This window comes from Ascaphus truei, chromosome 8, assembly GCF_040206685.1.
Source record: "Ascaphus truei isolate aAscTru1 chromosome 8, aAscTru1.hap1, whole genome shotgun sequence".
Classification (NCBI taxonomy): Eukaryota; Metazoa; Chordata; class Amphibia; order Anura; family Ascaphidae; genus Ascaphus; species Ascaphus truei.
The window spans coordinates 38,899,036-38,922,851 of record NC_134490.1 but is presented as its reverse complement, the minus strand read 5'-3'; the positions used below and the strand labels follow the sequence as shown (position 1 = coordinate 38,922,851).

General features: G+C 42.3%; 1 protein-coding gene across 4 annotated transcripts in view; it reads left to right on the top strand.

The window, feature by feature from the left end:
- ATP8B3 (ATPase phospholipid transporting 8B3) overlaps window positions 1-23,816 on the top strand; it is a 133,588-nt gene that overhangs the window by 50,778 nt on the left and 58,994 nt on the right. For all 4 annotated transcript variants that reach the window (XR_012803513.1, XM_075611547.1, XM_075611546.1 and 1 more), the window contains exons 11-23: window positions 3,277-3,365; window positions 7,760-7,953; window positions 8,832-9,040; window positions 11,747-11,778; window positions 13,392-13,548; window positions 14,671-14,859; window positions 14,959-15,071; window positions 16,422-16,586; window positions 17,354-17,465; window positions 19,873-19,948; window positions 20,930-21,068; window positions 22,059-22,335; window positions 22,844-23,067. Coding sequence is in view for 3 of the 4 variants with exons in the window: in XM_075611547.1 (XP_075467662.1) it covers window positions 3,277-3,365; window positions 7,760-7,953; window positions 8,832-9,040; window positions 11,747-11,778; window positions 13,392-13,548; window positions 14,671-14,859; window positions 14,959-15,071; window positions 16,422-16,586; window positions 17,354-17,465; window positions 19,873-19,948; window positions 20,930-21,068; window positions 22,059-22,335; window positions 22,844-23,067 (1,976 nt within the window). In the remaining variant the exon portion in view is untranslated. The remainder of the gene's footprint in view (window positions 1-3,276; window positions 3,366-7,759; window positions 7,954-8,831; window positions 9,041-11,746; window positions 11,779-13,391; window positions 13,549-14,670; window positions 14,860-14,958; window positions 15,072-16,421; window positions 16,587-17,353; window positions 17,466-19,872; window positions 19,949-20,929; window positions 21,069-22,058; window positions 22,336-22,843; window positions 23,068-23,816) is intronic.

Here is a 23,816-nt window from a genome sequence, read left to right as displayed (position 1 = left end):
TTTTTAAACTTGTTTATTAATGACCTTGAGGTTGGCATCGAGAGCAAAGTCTCCATCTTTGCTGATGATACTAAATTGTGTGAGGTAGTAGAATCAGAACAGGATGTAATTTCTCTTCAGAAGGACTTGGAGAGACTGGAAACTTGGGCAGGTAAATGGCAGATGAGGTTTAATACAGACAAATGTAAGGTTATGCATTTGGGAAGCAGGAATAAACAGGCGATTTACAAATTAAATAGGAATAAATTGGGGGAATCCTTGATGGAGAAGGATTTAGGAGTGCTTGTAGACAGCAGGCTTAGCAATAGTGCCCAAAGTCATGCAGTAACTGCAAAGGCAAACAAGATCTTATCTTGCATTAAATGGGCAATGGGTGGAAGGGAAATAAACATAAGTATGCCCCTTTGTAAAGAATTAGTAAGACCACACCTTAAATATGGGCACCACTCCTTAGAAAATATATTATGGAACTATAGAGAGTGCAGAGAAGAGCCACCAAATTAATAATGGGGATGGACAATCTAACTCATGAGGAGAGGCTAGCTAAATTAGATTTATTTACATTAGAAAAGAGGCATCTAAGAGGGGATATGATAACTACATACAAATATATTCTGGGACAGTACAAGGAGCTTTCAAAAGAACTATTTATCGCAAGGGCAGTACAAAGGACTCGGGGGCATCCCTTAAGGTTGGAGGAAAGGAGATTTCACCATCAACAAAGGAAAGGGTTCCTTACAGTAAGGGCAGTTAAAATGTGGAATTCATTACCCATGGAGACTGTGATGGCAGATACAATAGATTTGTTAAAAAAAAAAAGGTTGGACATTTTTTTTTATAAAGGAAAGGTATACAGGGATATACCAAATAAATATACATGGGAAGGATGTTGATCTAAGGAGTAATCCGATTGCCAATTCTTGGAGTCAGGAAGGAATTTATTTTTCCCCTTATGAGATATCATTGGATGATATGTCACTGGGCTTTTTTATTTGCCTTCCTCTGGATCAATAAGTAAGTATAGATATAGGATAAAGTATCTCATGTCTAAATTTAGCATAGGTTGAACTTGATGGACGTATGTCTTTTTTCAACCTCATCTACTATATAACTATGTAACGTATGGCTGCGTGGTGGGCCTTGGCCCCTGTTTTCCTCCCCAGCTACGTAGCCCCCACTGAGGTGTGGGGCACCCCACTTGAGACCCCATTGGTGTGGGGGCCCCACTTGAACCCCTACTGAGGTGGGGGAGAGGAGACCACACTTAATTAGGGGAAGATCCCATCTGGCTCCCCCCTCTGGGTTGGGGGGAGAGATGAAACCCATCTTAGGGCCCTCACTTGGTTAGGGGAGGGGGCAATTGCCCCTGCTTGTTTCCCCACTAAGATGGCAGACCTCACTTGTGCCCTCTGCTGGGAGGGGTAGAGGGGGCAGAGGCCCCCCACTTGTGCCTCCAATGGGGTAGGGAAGAGGAGTCCCCTCTTGGACTGAACCTCCACTGGGATGGGAGGAAGGGGGAGCCCCCACTTGAGCTCCCATTGGGGTGGGGGTGAGGACGCCCAACTCGAAAGGGGCAGACCTCATTTGGCTCCCTCCACCCCACTCTGGGTTGGGGGGGCAGAGGAAACTCCCTCTTATGGCCCGACTGGGTTGGGGAGGGGGCAGAGGCCTCCACTTGTTAATCCCCACTGAGATGGGTGGACCTCCCTTGTGCCCTCCACTGGGAGAGGGAAGGGGGAGGGGCCCCCATTTGTGCCCTTGATGGGGTGGGGTAGCCTCCAGTTGAGCCCACATTGACATGGGGGGCCCCACCTTAGCCCCCTCTGGAGTGAGGGAGAGGAGACCCAACTTGATGGGGGGCAGATCCCATCTGGCTCCCCCCCCCCCTCTGGGTGAGAGGGGACGCCACTTGGATGAGCCCCCACTGGGATGGGAGAGAGGGGGCAATGGCTCCCACTTTTCCCCCCACCAGGATGGGGGAAAGGGGCAGAGACCCTAACTTGGGTCCCTATAGGGATTGGGGATGGGATGTGTAGGGCCCCCACTGGGACAGGGGGGGAGACCCCAATGGTGCCCCCACTGTGATTGGGGAGGAGAAGGAACCCCACTTGGGCCCCCACAAGGATAGGGGAAGGAGGCAGAGGCCCTGCTGGTGCCCCCACTGGGAATGAGAGGGGCAAAGGCCCCACTTGTGCCCTAGCTAGGAGGGGGCAGAGGCCCCACTAGTGAGATGGGGGAGGGGGCAGAGGCCCCGGTTGTGCCCCCACTGGGGTGGGGGAGGGGCAGAGCCACATCTGTACCCCCAGAAAATGTCAAACAAATATATATATATATCCACCGCGCTTCTCCGTAGGCAGCATGCTGCTGGCGAAAAAATTTGGCCATACATGAAAAAACAGAAAGTGAATCCCTGCGCTTCTCCCATTGGGCTAACAATAAATGGGGAAATAAATATACATAGTGAAACCCACGTCTGATGTTTTGTACCTCCAGACTTTGTGTTTGTGGTTATTTATGTATTGGTTATGATGAGCTTTGGGACACCAAGTGCAGAAGGATGGGGAGCGTCCACACTGTCTACCAGGTCATGGGTTTAAGATCTTCACACAGTACACTGTATGAGATAAGAGTCATTGTTGGACATGGCAGTAGTTATTGTTTTAGATAATCCTCTAATGCTGAAATTGTTAAGGTCAATTAGATCTATTTTAGCTATCACTACTTCATATCAGTGACTGGAGGTTATCTAACTGCTTTGGCTTGGAATAGTATATAGAGTTTTAACTATAGTATGCGTGCTGTTTGTTGCTTTTTAATGTTAACGACAGTAATAATCATTTGCTTATGTATTTGCATATTATTTGAAAACAGATTGCATGCTGTTGGTTATAGCAGAGGTGCTCAACTTCAGTCCTCAAGACTTCCCAACAGGTCAGATTTTAAGGCTATCCCAGCTTCAGCACAGTCTTCGACTGAGCCAACTGTGCTGAAGCAGGGATATCCTGAAAATCTGACCCGTTGGGGGGTCTGGAGGACTAGCACCACTGGGGAGGAGTTGAGCACCACTGGGGACCACTTGAGGAGCTGGGCACCTCTGGGTTGTAGCATACTCTTGCTCCTACCTTCTGGATTTACATGTCAGCACTTGCTGTTGGTTTGTAGTTGACCAGACTATCGCAGAGATTGCGATGACTGGGAGAGAGGTCCCATATGGAAGTGTGCTGCGCACAGGACAGAATAAGGACCATTTTAACATTGCCGGTTTCTTTCACACAGGATTTGATTCCAAAATAATGAAGAATTGTGGCAAGGTTAAATTGAAGAAAACAAAACTTGACCTTCTGATGAACAACATTGTGGCCATTGTGAGTAAACTTGTACAAATAAGAATGTGTGGCGCATTTGTGTTGTTGTTTTGTTGTTGTTAAAACGCAGGAAAGGTAACCATTGTTTGACATATTTCTATTGTGCAAATGTCACGCTTGTGCTCTCCTCACAAGCGCAGGGAAGAAAGGGAAGGACCCGCTAGCGAGGTGGGGAGGCCACAGGGGATACGAAGGGAGTAAGTTGCCGTGCAGCTGGGGATCGGCGCATGCAGTCACGTGACCGCGCCGCGCGCATGAGAATGCGCGACGCGTCCGGAGGTGCGGTGCCTGCTCAGAGACACAGGTGATCCAGCTGCACGCGCACGCTCTGACAGCAGAGCGGGAGTGCGCGCGCTCTCAGGCACCAACGCGGGGGTTGCGGGAAGCCAATGCTTCAGCACAGGAGTCTGGAAACGGAAACCAGGAAACATGGAACATGGGCATGGAGTCCAGAGCACAAGGTAACATCCAGAGAAGGACTGCTTCTTGGAGAACGTCCAAATTTCTTAAAGGCATAGTGACAGAAACAGCAAGGTGCAGCGAAACTAAACATAACATAAGGGTTCTTAGTCTAATCAATTGGCCAAGGAATTATAAGCCTGCTACCACGTCAAGGTGAACCCTACTAAGCAGGTACCTACACTACCCGACGATAAACTAACCTCAGTAGTATAAGAGTGACTGTCCCAGTCTTCCGGAATCCACAGGAGATAAGTATAGGTCCCAAGGAGGTCCAGACAGGAACAGTATGCGATGAGTACTAGCAGGCACCAGGGCTGGTAGCAAAAGACTAAATGCAAAGAGAAAGTCAAAGAGAGGCTTACTTCCTGTCAGGAGGAAGAGGGCAGGGTTTGCCAGAAAGCACGATGGCGTTGCTTGCTTCAGAATCCTTAAAGACACAGGATCTTGACTCGCAGCTAAAGGGCGGCGATCAGAAGTAAACAGGTAAGGCAGGAACACGCCGCAGGGGGCGTGTTCCGCGCATCGTTACAGCAAGAAGTTTGATGAATAACTAAGGAGGAGGGGGAGGGACAAGAAAGAGATAATGCACTAAATAGAATAGATAGGGATGGGGAAATAGCAAGGGGTTATGGAGGTAGAATGGGGGCAAGTGTGAGTTTGGCGAGCAGCGAGAAACCCATAGTAAATGCAGATAATACTAGAAAACTTCTAAAGACTAAACCCAACTGGCATAGAAAGGCAGGAGAAGATAAGATAATAGTACAGACTGAAAAAAACTTAAATGCATGCTTGCTAATGCAAAAAGTCTGGCCGATAAAATGGGGGCACTTGAATTAATAGCTACAAGGGAGCAGTGTGATATCTTAGGCATTACTGACACATGGTGGGATGAAACTCATCACTGGGCAGTTAATTTAGAGGCTTATTCCCTTTTTCTGAAAGATCGAGCAAATAGAAGAGGAGGTGGAGTATGTTTATATGTTAAACCGGATCTAAAGCCTATTATAAAGGAAGATGTTTATGGAGGGAATTATGAAAATGTAGAGACCTTGTGGATAGAAATTAGCAGTAGAGGTCAACGTATAAAGAAAATGTTTGTAGGAATATGCTATAAACCACCAAATAACTGTGAGATTGAGGAAGCCAAAATACTTTTGCAAATGGGGAAGGCATCAAAAGTAGGTCATGTTTGCATTATGGGTGATTTTAATTATCCAGACATAGACTGGGGCAATGAGATTAGCATTACAACGAAAGGAAACATGTTTTTGGGGGTGCTTAAAGAAAATTACATAACCCAAATTATTAAGGAACTAATCAGGAGAGGGGCAATACTGGATTTGGTAATATCAAACAATGTTGAAGTAATAGCAAGTATTCAAGTCCTGGAACATTTGGGTAACAATGATCATAACATGGTCCCATTTGAAATAAATGATCAAAAACTCTATTACATGGGTTCAACAAAAACTTACAATTTTAGAAAGGCAGATTTGAATAAATTGAGGAATAATCTACAAGGAATAAATTGTGCTGATATTTTTTGCAGGGAAAAACATAGAAGATAAATGGGCAGTCTTTATAACATTGTTAGAAAAGCACACTCATCGGTGTATACCCTTGTGTAATAAGTATAAAAGAAATAAGTCAAAACCAACGTAGCTAAATAAACAGGTAGGGGAGGAACTGGAAAAGAAGAGGCAGGCGTTTAGATTCTTGAAGTCAGAAGGGACGGAGACATCGTATCAGAATTATAAGGAATGTAACAAAAGTTGCAAAATGGCTGTCAAATTACCAAAAATTGAAAATGAAAAAAAAACCATTGCAATAGAAAGTAAGATCAACCCTAAAAAGTTCTTTAAGAACCTTAAAAAAAAATCAGAAAAGAAAATATAACCCTTTCAGTGTGAGATGGGTAGGCAGATTATTGGAGATAAGGAAAAAGCAGAGGTATTAAACAAATTCTTTGCCTCTGTATTTACCAGGGAAGAATCCATTGCAATAGTAGTTCTGCAGGAGGAAGCCACGACCTCTATATTAACGAACAGTTGGGTAACTGAGGAAGATGATCGTAGGCGGTTTGATAAAATTAAAGTAAATAAGGCACCTGGCCCCGATGGCATACATCCAAGAGTTCTCAAGGAGTTAAGTTCAGTAATAGCCAAACCATTACATTTAATATTCAAGGACTCCATTTCCACAGGTTCAGTACTACAAGATTGGCGTAGAGCAGACGCAGTGCCTATATTTAAAAAGGGAGCTAGATCACAACCAGGGAATTACAGACCTGTAAGCCTAGCATCAATAGTGGGGAAGCTACTTGAAGGTTTAGTATGGGATAATATTCAAGAATACCTAATAGATAACAAAATTATTAGTTTCTTTGAGGAGGTAAGTTTAAATTTAGACCGGGGTAAAACAGTTAATGTGGTCTACTTAAATTTTGCAAAGGCTTTTGATATGACTCCACACGAGAGGTTAGTGTAAAAAAATAAAGCAAATTGGACGCTATCAAAATGTTTGCACCTGGATTGAAAACTGGTTGAAGGATAGACAACAGAGAGTTGTTGTAGATGGAACTTTTTTTAGGTTGGGCTAAAGTTGTGAGTGGAGTACCTCAGGGACTGGTATTGGGACCCTTGCTTTTTAAATTGTTTATTAATGACCTTGAGGTTGGCTAGAGAGCAAAGTCACCATATTTGCTGATGACACTAAATTGTGTAAGGTTGTAGAATCAGAGCAGGATGTAATGTCTCTCCAGAAGGACTTGTAGAGACTGGAAACTTGGGCAGGTAAATGGAACTTGAGGTTTAAAACTGATAAATAAGTAAGGTTATGCATTTGGGAAATAAGAATTAACAGGGCGTTTACAAATTAAATGGGGATAAATTATGAGTATCCTTGATGCAGAAGGATTTAGGAGTGCTGGTAGACAGCAGGTTAGCAATAGTGCCCAAAGACATGCAGTAGCTGCAAAGGCGAACAAGATCTTATCTTGCATTAAATGTGAAATGTCTGGAAGGTAAGTAAACATAATGACGCCCTTCTATAAAGCATTATTAAGACTACACCTTGAATATGATGTACATTTTTGGGCACCACTCCATAGAGATTACATTATGGAACTAGAAAAAGTGCAGAGAAGAGCCACCAAACTAATAAAGGGAATGGATAATTTGATTTATGAGGAAAGGCTAGATACATTAGATTTGTTTACATTAAAAAAAGAGGCGTCTAAGTGGTGATATGATAACACTATACCAATATGTTCAGGGAAAATACAAGGAGCTTTCTAAAAAAACAAACATTCATCCCAAAGGCAGTACAAAGGACACGGGGTCATCCCTTTAGTTTGGAGGAAAGTAGATTTCACCAGCAACAAAGGAAAGGGTTCTTTACAGTAAGTGCAGTTAAAATGTGGAATTCATTACCCAATGGAGACTGTGATGGCAGATACAATAGATATCTTCAAAAAATGTTTGGACATATTTTCGAAAGGAAAGGTATACAGGGATATACCAAATAAGTAAACATGGGAAGAATGTTGATCCAGAGAGTCATTTGATTGCCAATATTTGGAGTCAGGAAGGAATTTATTTTTCCCCTTATGAGATATCATTAGATGATATTTCGCTAGGGTTTTTGTTTGCCTTCCTCTGGAATACAATTACTGTAAGTACAAATATAGGATAAAGTATCTGTTGTCTAAATTTAGCATAGATTGAACTTGATGGACGTACGTCTTTATTCAACCTCATCAACTATGTAACTATGTAACAAAATACAGTCAAATCTTCAACCCCAGGCTTGGGTTTTGCCGGGAATACCACTTTTTATTTAATGCACTATGAACCTAGACATTGCTTCCTCTTTGCAGAAGTTAACATGCTCTGTAGCACCCCAATTTCTCATGACTCATTCTTGTCTTTCAGATATTTGTGATGCTGATTGCTTCCACTTCATGCCTTGCCATTGTTGCAGGATTTTGGGCTGCGTGGTTTGAAGAAAAGCACAAATATATCGCCCCTCTCGCTTCAGGAATCACACCACCTCAAAGCGCTTTCCTCATCTTTTGGGGCTACGTCATACTCATGAGCACCACAGTTCCAATGTCCATGTATATAACGTAAGAATTCATTGGGCTTTAGGATTATAATTCAAATGACTTCACTGGTTTCTAGTCTGGGGAGGCTGGACATGTGATATGAAGATTACTAGAACCACTGAGTAGCATCTTCAGTTTGATAGCATTATTGATTACTACACTGTCCCATTTATTCATTACAGGCATGTGATACAAATATAAGGTTTGTGAACCAAAAACGGACTGTATGAAATAGATCCTTACTATGACGATATAGCACATAGAATAACATTATAGTTATTTAGCTTGTGGCTAATTCAGCACTGAGCAGACTGCCGAGCCATCATATGCTGAAGATTGTAAACATTAGCATAGTTTGTGGTCTTGTGAACAAATAACACAATGTATGTGCACTCAAATAAGTGTCAGGGCTCACATTCTACTTCTGAATAATACACAGAGGGTCTCATTCAGGAAGCAGTGAATGCTGTTTTTTGGAGTTGAAATTCACTCATTAGAATTCATACAACGAGGTCCCAAAACCTATTTCTGTGGAGTTCATTTGTAAAAAAAAAAACCACACGTGTTCTCGGGCCTTTTAATATGACCACCAGAAGTGTAAAAGGACAAATATCTGGTACAGTAAGAATGTTACTATACATGGATATTATCCAGGTGTAAATAAACATGCTAACAGCTGTGTTGATCCTGGAAAAGTGTACATTGTCAGACTTTTTAATATATTTCTATGGCCGTTCTTGGTACATGGAAATGTATTACCTCTGAGGCATGTACTTGTTTCTACAATGAACATGGGGTGGTATTGTGAAATAAGAATCGGATGAAGTCCTCAATATGAATATAAATCAAAGGCTCCTTGTTCGTTCATGTTAATGATCTTCCTTCTCTTTGTTCTGCAGACTGGAGTTTATTTATCTTGTGCACAGTATGTTTATTGACTGGGACGCAGACATGTATTTTGCTAAGAACGACACGCCAGCCAAAGCCAGGTCTACCAGCCTGAATGACCTGCTTGGCCAAGTTGAATATGTTTTCTCTGATAAGACTGGAACTTTGACACAGAACATAATGACCTTTAAGAAATGTTGTATAAATGGGACAATCTATGGTAATGTTGTGAACACCCTTCCTTTAGTAAAGAGACATACTGTACCTACTTATAATGCTGTCATACGCAAGTGAAGTCTGCTACTTATAATGCTGTCATACGCAAGTGAAGTCTGTCACACTCCCATGAAAAAGCTATAATGTACAGTTTTATATTGAGTATCACTAACATGTTAATATATATTATGTGTGTATGTATCTATATATCTCTATATATAGATATATATACTGTATATTAAGAAGAGCCATCAAATTGATAAAGGGGATGGATAATCTGATTTATGAGGAGAGGCTAGCGAAATTAGATTTGTTTACATGAGAAAAGAGGCGTCAGAGGGGATATGATAACTATATACAAATATATTCGGGGAAAATACAAGGAGCTTTCAAAAGAACTATTTATCCCAAGGGCAGAACAAAGGACTCGGGGCCATCCCTTAAGCAAGGGAGCGCAAACTTTTTGAGCTGCGCCCCCCTGCATGCTCCCTCTCCGTATCACGCCCCCCTTACCTTTATTGGCGGCGCCAAATGACGTAGCGGGGTCACGTGACGTGACCCCGTTACCATGGAGCCAGGCCTGTGACATCACTCCACATGACACCGCGGCGTCATTTAATGCCGTGTTGCCATGGCAACGGGTCACAGCGTCAGAATCAAGGTAAGTTTATTCTTGCAGAGGCTTCACACAATCCCCCGGCATTTAATTTAAATGTCTCGGGGAACAGGGCAGGGCCTCTGCAAGCGCCCCCCCAAAAAAATCTAGCGCCCCCACTTTGCGCACCGCTGCCTTAAGGTTGGAGGAAGGGAGATTTCACCAGCAACAAAGGAAAGGTTTCTTTACAGCAGGGGTGTGCAAACTGGGGGTTGCGGGAGATTTTTTCTGGGGGGGCACGGGCAGTTGCAGAGGTCCCGCGGTCTTCCCCAAGACATTTCAATTAAATGCCGGGGGATCGCGTGTGGCCTCTGCAACAATTAAACTTACCGGGATTCAGACGCTGTGACGCGTCTCCATGGCAACACGGCGTCAAATGACGCCACTGGGTCATGTGACGTCACATGACCCCGGAGCGTCATTTGACGCAGCTGCAAGACAGGAGGGGGCGTGAGCTCCGGAGCAGGCCAGACAGGGGGCGCAGCAGTAAAAGTTTGCGCTCCCCTGCTTTACAGTAAGGGCAGTTAATATGTAGAATTCCTTAACCATGGAGACTGTGATGGCAGATACAATAGATTTGTTCAAAAAAAGATTGGACATCTTTTTTAGAAAAGGATAGGTATACAGGGATATACCAAATAAGTAAACATGTTGATACAGGGAGTAATCTGATTGGAAATATGTGGAGTAAGGAATTTATTTTTCCCCGTATGAGATATCATTAGATGATGTGTCACTGGGGTTTTTGTTTGCCTTCCTCTGGAATACAATATAGTGTTATTGTACAAATATAGGATAAAGTATCTGTTGTCTAAATTTAGCATACAGTAGGTTGAACTTGATGGACGTTCAGTATGTCTTTTCTCAACCTCATCTACGATGTAACTATGTAATTATGTAATATATATATGGAATTTACAGGTCAGGATTGACCTTTTATTTCCATTTTTTTCATTATCTTCTCCATTTTGTCTTTCCCTTTTCACACAATATTTGTATTCCCCCCCCCCCCCCCCCTGATTGCTGGTCACATTGTATATACACACTCTTTTCACATATATTTGTATATGGCATAGATATTTAGATGTCTCATCTCAGAATTCTATCTCAGCCATTATTCATACATAAAAGATATACATTATAGTATACATGAATTACAAGTTGCTAATATTTCACATATTTATATTTGCACTTTATTTTGCACAACATTAATCAATTATAGCTTTCTCTTTTAGTACACTTGTACTATGCTTTATTTTATATTTTGTGCACTATTCCATCTTCCATTTTACTATATATATATATATATATATATATATATATACACATGAAGGTCAGTCAGCACACTGCAGTAGAAAAGGTTATAATAGCAGATGCTAGTCCCATAGAGAATAAGTATGATACGAACCAATCCAAAGACCAGTAAAGAGACAGCACACCGCACGGGGTTAATCCAAAAATCTATATTCACAACATGAAATACACGTAAGCCAACGTTTCGGTCCCACAGAGAGATCTTCCTCAGAGCCGGCTCTGAGGAAGGTCTCTCTGTGGGACCGAAACGTTGGCTTACGTGTATTTCATGTTGTGAATATAGATTTTTGGATTAACCCCGTGCGGTGTGCTGTCTCTTTACTGGTCTTTGGATTGGTTCGTATCATATATATATATATACAGTGTTCGACAAACCTATACATTTGCTCGCCCCGGGCGAGTGGATTTAACCCCCGGGCGAGTAAATATTGGCCCAAGCAGCACACGTTTGGTACTAGGTGGCGAGTAGATTTTTTTGTGTGGCGAGTAGATTTTTTGGTGATTTGTCAACCACTGTATATATATATATATATATAACACACACACACACACACACACACACACACACATTTAAACTGCCATACCTTCTGTTTACTAGAATTGCACTCTTTTAGTATCAAGTAACACACCTAATTGTAGTCAAGGCGGTGAGGTGTTTAGTCTTATACTCATGATTAATTAAACCCAATATTTAAAGTAGCAATATGTTATTCTTGAATACTTCTTTATTTTATTTTGTAGGTACAAGTTCCGAGAACGAGAGCAAACTTGAGGTATATTCAAACTTCTGTTAAGTGTGTTTAGTTAAATAAAATGATATAGAAGTCTCTACTATACTGAGGTCGAAATAGCACCTGATTTTGCAAAGGAAAGAATTCCTATTAAAAGCCAAAGGATTTTTTGCCTCGATTTCATCTATTGTAATTGTTTCTGCTGCAGTTCTGCATTGGGGATATTTGACATATTAACCCCCTCAGAATTCCTGCAATATTTCCAACAAATCAATGGTGCATGTTTACTGTAAAATAAAGCGGTTAGCTGTATTTCCAGCTGTGAAGAAGATAAACTCTGTATTTGTTTTAAACGTACTGCACATTACACTGGGCTCAGAAAAAACAGGAGTCCTTTTATTTTTCGTCATATCTTCGTCATATCATTTTCATTTTCTTTCGTCATATCTTGCAGAAAATGCACTAAACTTTCATGTAAATTTAAGCAATTACAGGTCTGTCACAGTAGATTATTACACATAAAAATGATTTGATAATCTAATAATTATTCTTTGGAATTGGTGACGATATGATGACATCATCAAGTGCATAGTTACATAATGATGTTTAGCGAAGAAGATAAGCACGTTATAAAGTGCTTGAGGCAGAGCGAGAATTATAATCCAAAATGCTTAAATAAAATGTTTCCTGAAGGACGGTCGCTAGGAGGACTGAAAAAATGAATTCATAAAATACATTGTATAGTTCAGCAGTGGGAGCAGCTGGATCAACGCGTTATCTATTATGCAATCAGACAGGGGCGTGCTCGTCTTCGGGCGCGCGTTTCAGCAAAAGGAGGACATTTTGAGCACACACTTTGAACACACTCTGTGAAGTCAAACTTTATAGTAATCTTAGTGTTTCAGATTAGATTGCAGCAGTTTAATATTTGCAAACGACAAAGGGAAAACTCCAATTTCTCGCTTATTGAACATGAACCTATCGCAGTGTATCTGGTACTTGTTGACATAATACAGTGACATCAATTTAGTTAACATAAAATATGAAGAAAAACCAAAAAGGGTCCCTTTTTGCCTGAACACGGTATATGGCTAAAGATGAGACTTGTGAGGTGTAGAAAGCTTCTGTACATCTACAGCTGCTGTAATTCTCATACTGGTCAATTAAAATGTATTCCAAACCTGCAGCATCTACAATTTTTACATTATTGCAGCCACAAAAAATAATCACTATACTGAATTATCAGATAATGTGTAAATATGTGTTGTGTTCATTTTTATATACAGTGTGGAGGCCATGTCTAAAAATCTCCCAGCTGTAAAACTGTGACAAACACAAGTACCACGAATCACGGAAATAAAGTCATTGCTTTCAAAGGGATTTCTTTTCTTTGAAATATCTGGTGCACTGTTTTGCCTCCGTTTTGCAGAAGGCAACTGTTATAATATATAGATCTCTGTGCGTCTGTGTTCACGGGCTACTCGCCTACTGAATACCATGAAGATAACCCTGTGTAGCTCTGCAGGATTTAGCATTTAGGTATTTCAGTTGAATTTACCACTTTGTGTAACATAAAAACTATTTCACCAGTTGCTTTGCGTGGGATGACAATTTTCGATAACTGTACAGGAAAATCTAACTCTGGCTATTTGCAGGAGGTGAGTTTCAGGTGGAACAAACATGCAGATAAGAAGTTCCATTTTTACGATCAGTCTCTAATTGATATGGTTTGCAAAAAGGAGGATGAGGTGTCGGGCGAATTCTTCAGGCTCCTGGCTCTTTGTCACACCGTCATGGTAGATGAGAAGGAAGGTGAGTTTTCTGCTCTCAACCACACACAGATCCACTTAAACTCTTCAATTGACCGTGCTTTGTCTAATCTTTTTTTCACTTGCTCTGTTCATGTTTGAGGAATAGTGAGCAGGCAAATGAAGGGTGGACATCCCACACATGAATAAGATATGGAGGCTGACAACGGTGATGCTAATTGTAGCCCTTTCAGACACATTCTTTAGATTTTAATGCTTGGAAACCCCCAATTGCCCAACAACAAACAGAAGGGGAGTACGTTCATTTCATGATTGAATAAACATTTTCGCTGGGATTGGAGTTTTAAAGAAAGGAGGTATTCGTGCAAATAACAGATAACGAGCAGTGCTACCGTCATCACTCTGAGCTTCTCTCGCCCCTTTGCAGTATCAGGCCTATCAGGGAGAATCTCATCTGTTATTACTGGAAGACTGATGAGAACTAACGGGCAGTGGGAGCATCCCAAATTCTTGCAATCCCTCAAGCTATGGTTCTGCATTTGGTTTTTGGTTTCACGTGGTTTTGGATACGCAGCCTTGCCATCCCTTGCAGCAAATATTTGGGGAATAGCCCACGTCCGCACCTTTTCCTTCCAAAGGAGGGGGCTCCTTTTTGGCCCCCACGTTGTTTCTTGCAAAATAGGCTTGAAAAAGAAGGATTCAGAATAGGGCCGAACTTCAGCAAAAAATATTAAAATAAAAACTTCACACGTTAAATAATTTTGAATGACCACGTTGAATGCAGATGATAGAACCAGCAGAATGAATTATTGACATGATATATGATTTTGTTCTGCTTTTCAGCATGGCATGGTTTTGAACGTAATATTTAACGAGTTAAGGCAGGGGCGCTCAACTCCCAGTCCTCAAGCTCCCCCCAACAGGTCGGGTTTTCAGGATATCCCTGCTTCAGCACAGGTAGCTCAATCAGTGGCTGTCTTCGATTGAGCCACCTGTGCTGAAGCAGGCTCTTTGACTGAGCCACTGATTGAGCCACCTATGCTGAAGCTGGGATATCCTTAACAACTGACCTATTGGGGGGGGCTTGAGGACTGGAGATGAAAACTCCTGAGTTAATGGATCGGGTGTCCTTTACCAAATGGTCTGTCCCTTTGCCCCCCCGCAGGAGAATTGGTTTACCAAGCAGCGTCTCCTGATGAAGAGGCTTTAGTGACTGCAGCCAGAAATTTTGGCTATGTCTTTCTCTCCCGCACTCAAGATACCATCACCACTATTGAGCTTGGAGTGAAAAGAACCTACAAAGTGCTGGCCCTCCTCGACTTTAACAGTGTCCGCAAGAGGATGTCTATTTTAGGTGAGATATTCTGATGTCCTGTTTGGCCCAGGTCCACTGGAGAATGTTGTTATTGTATCTGAAGTGATGGCAAACTGTAGCAATGCTTGTCATCTACAGTGAAAGACCCAGAAGGAAAGATTAAGCTTTACACTAAGGGGGCAGACGATGTTATTCTTCAACGGCTTCACCCGGACTGCACCACTGATGGAATCACTGAGCAGGCATTGGAAGTGAGTGCTGAATTACTGTGCTGTCTGTCTATTTACTGTAGTAGTTTAAAGACGTGTAAATGGGAGTAAGATTGGAGACTTGGCTGATGCCGATGTGCAGTCAGAAGGAAATATAATTTAGTGACATAGAATTATATATATACCTATAACACACATTATTTTATTTCTATACAGCCGTTATTTCCCACAGGAATATCGCGAACACCTAGGGATCTCCAAGGGGATTCCCCCCAAAATATGTTATGGCAGTATAGTGGGTTCCTGAGCCCGTGTGGGGTCTGCACGCTAATTTAGGCTGCGTCCATAGAAGGGCAGACCGCGCTGACGCATCCGCACGCTGTGCGATCAGACTGCCTAAAGGCAGTGATCGTGTCTATACAGCGTGCGGGTGCATGCGCGCGAAATCAGTTAAAACTGACGTTAAGGGGCGGTCACGTGAGCGGTCCGCCCAATGAGGGCGAACCAGCTGCATGACGTCACTGGCCCGCCCATAGACACGCCCCCGGATGGCGCGCGAACGAAGGCCAGGGAAAGCACCCGCTTTCCCTCAGCCTCCGCACGGCTGCTGTGTCTATGGACGCAGCCTAAGGCCACAGCCTAAGGCCACAAACTGCACCTTAGTGTGAAGGAGGAGGGTGTGCTGTCAATTACTGAAGGAGCTTCCAAAGTCGCTCCCCACAATGCTTTGCATCCACAGTGGCAGGGCATTGTGGGGCGTGACTTTGGAAGCTCCTGCAGTAGCTGACAGATATACCCCCCATGCTCTCTGCACACACGGAGATGCAGTTTGGGACATGATTGTTATTAGGCAAATGTCCTGAAGAGTAGCCAGTAAGAATTAATAACTAGGGGTTCGCAGAACAAATATTTTCTAGTAGGAGGTGAACAATGGGAAAAAAGGTTGGGAACCATTTATATACAGTGCACTTTGTCTCTGCATGCCATACACCAGAAGGGCTCACCTACAGTCCTCAAAACCCCCCAACAGGTCAGCTTTTCCCAATATCCCTGCTTCAGCACTGGTGTCTCAATCAGAGGCTCAGTCAAAGACTAATCCTCTGATTGTCACCTGCTCTGCAGCAGGAACTGATTGAGCCACCTATGCTGAAGCAGGGACCAATTGAGTCACCTGTTGTGAAGCTGGGATATCCTAAAAACCTCTTCTGTTGGGAGGGGGCTTGAGGACTGGAGTGCAGCTCCCCTGCATTACACCACATCAACTAGGCTGCAAAATGGGCTTTGTTTATGCAATGTCTCGTTATGTCAAACAGTGACCTGTATGTGATACTGCTGCTGTGCCTTCAAAATGATGCATTTGTTAATGTTAATATGAATTATTTTCTACCCTAGACATTTGCACAGGAGACTTTAAGGACTTTGTGCGTGGCCTGTAAAGAAGTGAACGTTTCGGAGTATACGAATTGGAATAAGAAGTACCACGATGCGAGTGTGACGCTTCAGAATCGGGCAGAGTATCTAGATGCGGTTTATGAAGAAGTAGAGACTGATTTGCAGGTACAAAATGTGCCTCTTCTAGATAATAAAAGTAAGGGGCGAGGAAAGGGGGGTGGGAATGAGAGGCTGCACACCAGGTCTCAATGGAACAGTTTATTCCGTATAGGAACAAATTAGCAAATGAAAAACAAATAGAGATCGTCCGGTGTGTTCCATGAAAGTCCTCTGTCCCACAGTCACAGGGCTCCCACTTCACAAACAGGCTCCAACAGCAGGGTGCGTATCTACTATACATTTGAGTTTGTTTCAAATGGAGATTGAAGAGAGGTGGCATATTAAATAAGGTAGTCTTTCTTATTGAGCTGTAACTCCGTTCTTAGGAATAACACAGGCCAGTGACACATTTGTTTAGCTAAATGACAGACATGGGGCTATACTTGATGCTTGAGTACTTACGTTAAGTTTTTTTTAAATTATTATGACTACTGCATGACCAGCAGATTCTTTTAAACAAAGTAAACACAATGATCCCATTGCTATAATCAGGAGTCATGAGAATCAGTGATAATAAGTAAGACTTGCTGTCCTCAGCGCCGCGGACGTACAGGCAAAGGTCTGCGGTTCTGGGGACAGTGTCTTCCATGGCCTCGCTGCGGGGAGGTCCGTCCTTCTGAATGGGACCCCTGCAGCGTTCATCATTCGGTGACGCGACCCCCGCAGCACCAAAGACATTAGTTTTGCAACGTCTGTGGGCTGTGGCCATGATGTAAACAAACATGTCTTGGACATTCTGCTACATCCGTTTCCACTTCTTGCTTGTTCTTCAGCTACTTGGGGCAACTGCAGTTGAAGATAAGTTACAAGATGGGGTTCCGGAAACAATCCAGCTTTTGAAGGAAGGAAACATGAAAGTGTGGGTGCTAACTGGAGACAAACAAGGTAGGTTGTAGTGCCATGTTAAGGCTATGGCCTGTGTATTCAAGCATGCTCACTGCATTCATCATCATTCAGCCAGTTTCATTTTATGTCTGGCAAAAACAAAGCCAGTTCTAAAATGCATGGTATTGGCATAAAATGTTAGCGGTCTGCAATATTTGGGATCACGTTAAGAGAACTGTAATGCAAGACGCTCTTGAGTGCAAAATAGGGTCACGTGGTAGCAAGTAACAGCTACACTCGGCCTGGAAATATGGAGGGTTGGGGTTGAAGAGGTTGAGTGCTTGATTACTCTGTTTCTATAGAACAGGTAAAGCATCCAAACGTTTTCTCAGTGCACTACAAGATATTCCAACTAAAAGCCATGTTAAAAGCAAATACAATTAGCCTTGGGCTGTGCAGCTGTCGATTTCCCAATGAAGAGTGGAGCTGGGAAACTTCTTTTTTGTTATTTCAGCAGCCAATAAATTCTGACATACTAAATAGATAAAAGCATGGATGTGATGCGCAGTGCCAATTTCAGATATACGAGCAAGTAGATGGCCAGTACAGGGCAGGAGTTTAATCTGTGGAACGCAGATGGAGGTTAAAGAAAGTGTTCCACCCCAAACTGCTCAACAACTGATATGAGGTGCTAAGAAAGCCAAGCTTGTGTCTGGATTCTGCGATCTAAATTCATGTGTCTTTAATCTTTCGCTTGAGTTCCATGTGTAGGCATCGCCAGATATCAAATATAGCTCTACTGTCTTAGACTTGAATTATAATTACTTGCTGGGAAAAAGTTGTTCTTCAATTCCTACTTTGTCTGTTCGCCTTAACAGAAAATCCATCATCTACCCTGCCAGGGCCAGCTAGAGGATATTAGACACCCTAAGGGAACCTTCAGCCTTGCGTCCCCCCCCCTCGACCCCCACAATTTCACTTTTGAAAATTAATATTGTGCATTAGTATGAATAGCAATTCTGCATTTATAATTACTGGTATATTTTACATTAAAAAGGAGTACATGATACAGTACTTATTGTACATTCTCATTGCGCGGGAGATATAGTTATGTGATTGGTGTATGCGTGTGGTGCGGTAGTATGTGCCCGGGTGGGGGGGGGGGAGGTAGCTTTGTGTCTGGGAGGGGGAGGAGAAGGTGGTATGGGCCTGGGGTCGGGGAGGGCCACCACAGAGGGAGAGGAGGGAGCAGAGTGTGCCTACCTACAGCATTGTAGGATTGAGGGGACATGCTAGAGGCCTATTGGAGCTCGCAGAGGTGCCTGTCAGCTCCAGCAGACTCTCTGAGAGGCACCTCTGTGGATCTTGCATGGTAGGGATGTTGGGAGGATGCCTGGGCTCCCTGACATACCGGGCCCGGAACAGTCGTCCCAGCTGTCCCCCCCCCATCGGCAACCCTGCTGCTAGATGCAATCTGCAGTTTTTTGCCGCCCCCCAAAATTTGCCGTTTTAGGCAACTGCACAGTTTGCCAATTGGTTAATTTTAGTTATAGAAATGTTTTACCAGGAAGTAATACATTGAGAGTTTCCGCTCGTTTTCAAGTATGTCCTGGGCACAGAGGTATAACAATAGATAGTTACATTAAAAGAACAGAGGTTATACAGTTAATTCACAGACATTTCATGGCCAGATAGAGTTGGAAAATTGGGTACAGGGGATTAAAGGGCTGGTGAGTTTCAGATTCAAATAGAGAAGCTTTAACATCACTAAACATCAGCAAACGGCAGCAAACAGCTCACACCCTTCGGCTGCCCCAAAGGCTGTTCGCCTTTGGGGCGACGCAAATGTGCACTGAAGGGGTTCAACTGAAAATACAGTTATTTGTGTCCTCTTGGCTCATTAACATTCCAGTGGGTGAGGTTGATGTTCCACAAAGTACAAGCAAATGTTAACCTTTGGCACGCTAGTCCTGTGCAGAGGGGAGCAGCTCTTGGGGAACCCCATCAGGTGTCCGCCTTTGGGGCGATGCGGATGTACACTGAAGGGGTTCAGATTAAATGCAGCTGCGAATTCAAAGTTCTTTGTGTCCTCTTGGCTCCATCCCTGGTCCCTCCTCCTCTTCCTTTTTCAGATTTAGATGGGTTTTTTTGCTTGGTTTTACTACCATAAAAGAAGTAAAGGCAGTATTTAAAATGGCTTAAACACAGATGTATTGGATTGCAAGCCCATCCGAGATCCCCATCCTTACATACTGCGCCAGTGTGTTAAAGCTGTAATTGTGATATTGTATTCACAGTGATACACCGTTGTATTGCTCAGCAGAATATGTTAGCACACTTAAATAAATGATAAACTGTAACTCCTGAAATCTATTTCTCTAAACATACATGTCTAACGTTGTAGCTCACAAGAAATGTAACCAAGTATAGGATAATAATTTGCAAATTGTGATTATATTTGTATCAGAAACCGCAATCAACATTGGTTTTGCATGCCGACTACTCTCTGACGATTTGGAGATTTTGGATGAAAAAGAGATCTGGTAAGGAATACGAATAAGCATTTTGTTAATTGGGTTTACTTACCTACATTCAATAAACTGGAATAAATCGACCACACATGAAAACAAACTAACAATGCACATGGCTGGTAATCTCCACACTCCGTTGTGCATTCAGAATGACAAATTCTTACATTTCTTTAAACAAAATGTAACAATAAAATAAATATTAAACATTATATTCATCGTTAGTTGCCCTCTTGACAAGATCCAGTGCTGGAAGTTACAATGATCATAATGGTGTGTGTGCCTAGGTTTCAATTTCAAATGCTACACCAGGTGAATATTTCAGAGAATAAATGTTTCAATTTCAATTTTTTTGACAGATGTAATCTTAATAATAATAATATACCAGACATACCCCGCATTAACGTACGCAATGGGACTGGAGCATGTAGCAAAATGTACTTAAAGTGAAGCACTACCTTTTCCCACTTATCGATGCACGTACTGTACTGCAATCGTCATATACGTGCATAACTGATATAAATAACGCATGTGTAACAGGCTCTATAGCCTCCCTGCTTGCGCACAGCTTCGGTACAGGTAGGGAGCCGGTATTGCTGCTCAGGACGTGCTGACAGGCGCATGCGCGAGCTGCCGTTTGCCTATTGGGCGATACGTCCTTACTCGCGAGTGTACTTAAAGTGAGTGTCCTTAAACCGCGGTATGCCTGTATTTTTCTTTTTTGTATAGCGCTGACAGTGTACGCAGTGCTGTATATATTTTTTTTTGCCGGCATGAGTCCCTGCCCCATTGAGCTTACAATCTATTTTATTGGTGACTGGGACCCAGGGAGATAAGGCGACTTGCCCCAGGTTACAAGCAGCTGATTCCCTGATTGAAACGCAGTGTCCTTGGTTTCAGAGTCTTCTCACTGTGTAAAACATTAACGGGCTGCGAGATATCGGTTGGAATGTCCTGTTCTTCTTACTAATATGCTTTTCTTTCTTCCCCTTGTAGTGATATTCTAGATGCCTGTTGGGAACATAACAATGTAACTGGCAGCGGGGAGGATCTTCTCAGCAGTAACGTTTTCAGGAAGCACAGAGCCAGTCTGTGCCAGGGGAAGATTGCTCTAGTGGTCACTGGGGATTTCCTGGTAGAGTTTTTTTTCTTTCTTCCAAAATCTCCCCCCGTCTCGTTTTATCATAACATTAAAAAAAAAAAAAAAAAAGCTCTTAGAACACAACCATTACAAATGGTATTGCTGGAGTTGTTATTTCAATTGTGGTCAATCTGCGGTCTCCTCTGTGTGATCTTACAGCACTTCCAAGTCTGCTCAGCACCTCCCTATCTCACACACTAGAAGAGAGTTTCACAGACTTAATTATTGTCTTTGTGTCCGTAGCTAAGCAGAGGGATAGGAGTTTGAGTAACTGGTCAGCAGTAACTGGTTTGGCCTGTATCATTTCCACCTTGTATACTGGAACGTGGTTGTGGATAGGATAACCCAATTTGAGTAGAGTGCCAGGGAAAGAGAGGGGAGGTCGTCTTTTGTTATCAGAACCATAGAGAGGGAATTAAAGGAAGCATCCGTGTGTAATGTCTCTAGCGCTGCTGTCTTCCAGAAGCAATTTGAGGTGGGGGATTATGAGAGGTGAAACAGAGGATATATTACCCCTCACATTAAATTCAAGCTTTAAATCAGGGGTGAGCAACTCCATTCCTCAAGGGCCCCCAACAGGTCAGGTTTTCAGGATATCCCTGCTTTAGCAAAGGTGGCTTAATTAGATTGAGCCACCTGTGCTGAAGCAGGGATATCCTGAAAACCTGACCTGTTGGTGACCCTTGAGGACTGGAGTTGCCCACCCCTGATTTAAATAGCATATTTTCTTTTTTAATAGGAAAATGAAACCTGTTCTTTTTGTTCTGAAATTATATTCTGATTTTAATGCTCCTGTGGCTTCTGATTATTTCTGGTTTCTTAACATTGGGTTTAACGTTCCAGTTTTGTAATCTTCACTGAACAAGAACAGCTGATAAACAAGTTTGGGAGATCAGTTTCCAACACTCCAAAAATGCAGGGGGTGCTGTTGACTTGGGAAGGACTTGCTTAAATGACTGATGTGTGCCTCCTTCTTCTATAAAGGGCAGAATATTGGGTATACAAGACAAAAAGCAAAGTGAACGGTCAGCGTTCCAGAAATTAGCAGAGGGGTGCTGCAAGAGGGCGATAAACCAAAACGAAGACGAGGAGCGCTTAAAGGAATGGACGTTTGTGGACCTTGCCTGCCGGTGCCAGGCGGTCATCTGCTGCAGGGTGACGCCAAAGCAAAAAGCTTCCATCGTTCAACTTGTGAAGAAGTACAAACAAGCCACAACACTGGCCATAGGGGATGGAGCCAACGATGTTAACATGATCAAAAGTAAGGGTTAAAAAGTTCAACAACACACACTGTATAAATACCAGGAAAATAGCAGGACCTGTATTTATAGTAAGAATTTATGTTACAAACCATGTATGCTAATTTGCCACTGATCATCATGAGAACAATTCAGCTTTACATGTTGCAGTTTATACCCAGATACTAGACAGAGGGTGACTTGAAAAACCATCTCAGATCAAATAGACGTTGGCTGCACACAACAGATAATGAAATATTTTCCCCCGAAGTAGAGGTTGGAAGGGGTGGCTTGAACTAGAAAGCATTAAACCAGTTTATCCAAATCCTATACATAAATTATTTTTATTTGTACCATTTTTTGGGGACGGAATTAAGTTAGCTGAGTAAGGCTTTCAAATACTACACAGGACTGCAAAGTGTCCCTGGATAGTAAAAATAAGTTTTTTGTTAAATAAATACAATCACCCCCCTGTCCCCCCCCCCCCCCCACTCATCCCAGGCACACAATCTGTCTCTGTGTTGATTGTAGCTGCTGATATTGGAGTAGGTATTAGTGGCGTGGAAGGAACGCAGGCCGTCCAATCCAGTGACTACGCTTTGGCCCAGTTTTGCTACCTGCAGCGTCTCCTTTTCATCCACGGACGGTGGTCGTATCTCCGCATCGCCAAGTTCCTGCGCTATTTCTTTTACAAAACGTTTGCCAGCGTTTTGGGTCATATCTGGTTCGCCTGGTTCAATGGATTCACAGCTCTGGTAAATATCTTTTGACAAACCGATGCACTTCGTAGTTAGCTGCTCACTTGTTCAAAGGAATAAGCACATGCTGTAACTGAGAGAATATACAGTAAAACTGTAATATACATCTACAGTCAAGTAAATAACCATTTTGAGACCTTTATTTTGCACTACAGTATTCTATCATGTTCCATGTTAGTAAATTGCATTAAATATTCTACAACCATATAATCTTTCTGGCTGTTCAATTAACCAAACTGAATAATTAAGTAATGCCTGACACATTATCAACTTCAGCCAGCCAACGTTGATAAAGTAATTCTCTAATTTAATGTATTTTGATGACAGTTACTAAAACAGAACTGGACTGATTTAACAACAGCCTTAGGCAAGACTAGCAAATATAGATACATAATAAAAATAATTCACAAATATATCATACAACTTTAAGTGACAAGTACAGTACTTGTACTATTTGAATTAACATGTATCTTATTTTGAGGTTAGATGCTATCGTTTTTCACTTTTGTATGACAGTATTTTGAAAAGGACGTCAACATCTTAGAAATTATATAATACTAGTCTAAGTTAATAGCTAATATTGTGATAGTATTATTATTATTAATAAAGTAATAACTTATTTATATAGCACTTTTCTCCCTATGGGACTCAAAGCACTTCTGTTACAAAAAGGGAAAAAAGAAGAAAACATTTAAGTTAATAAAAAAGACCAAACACAAGGAAAGATATAATAATATAATACAGGA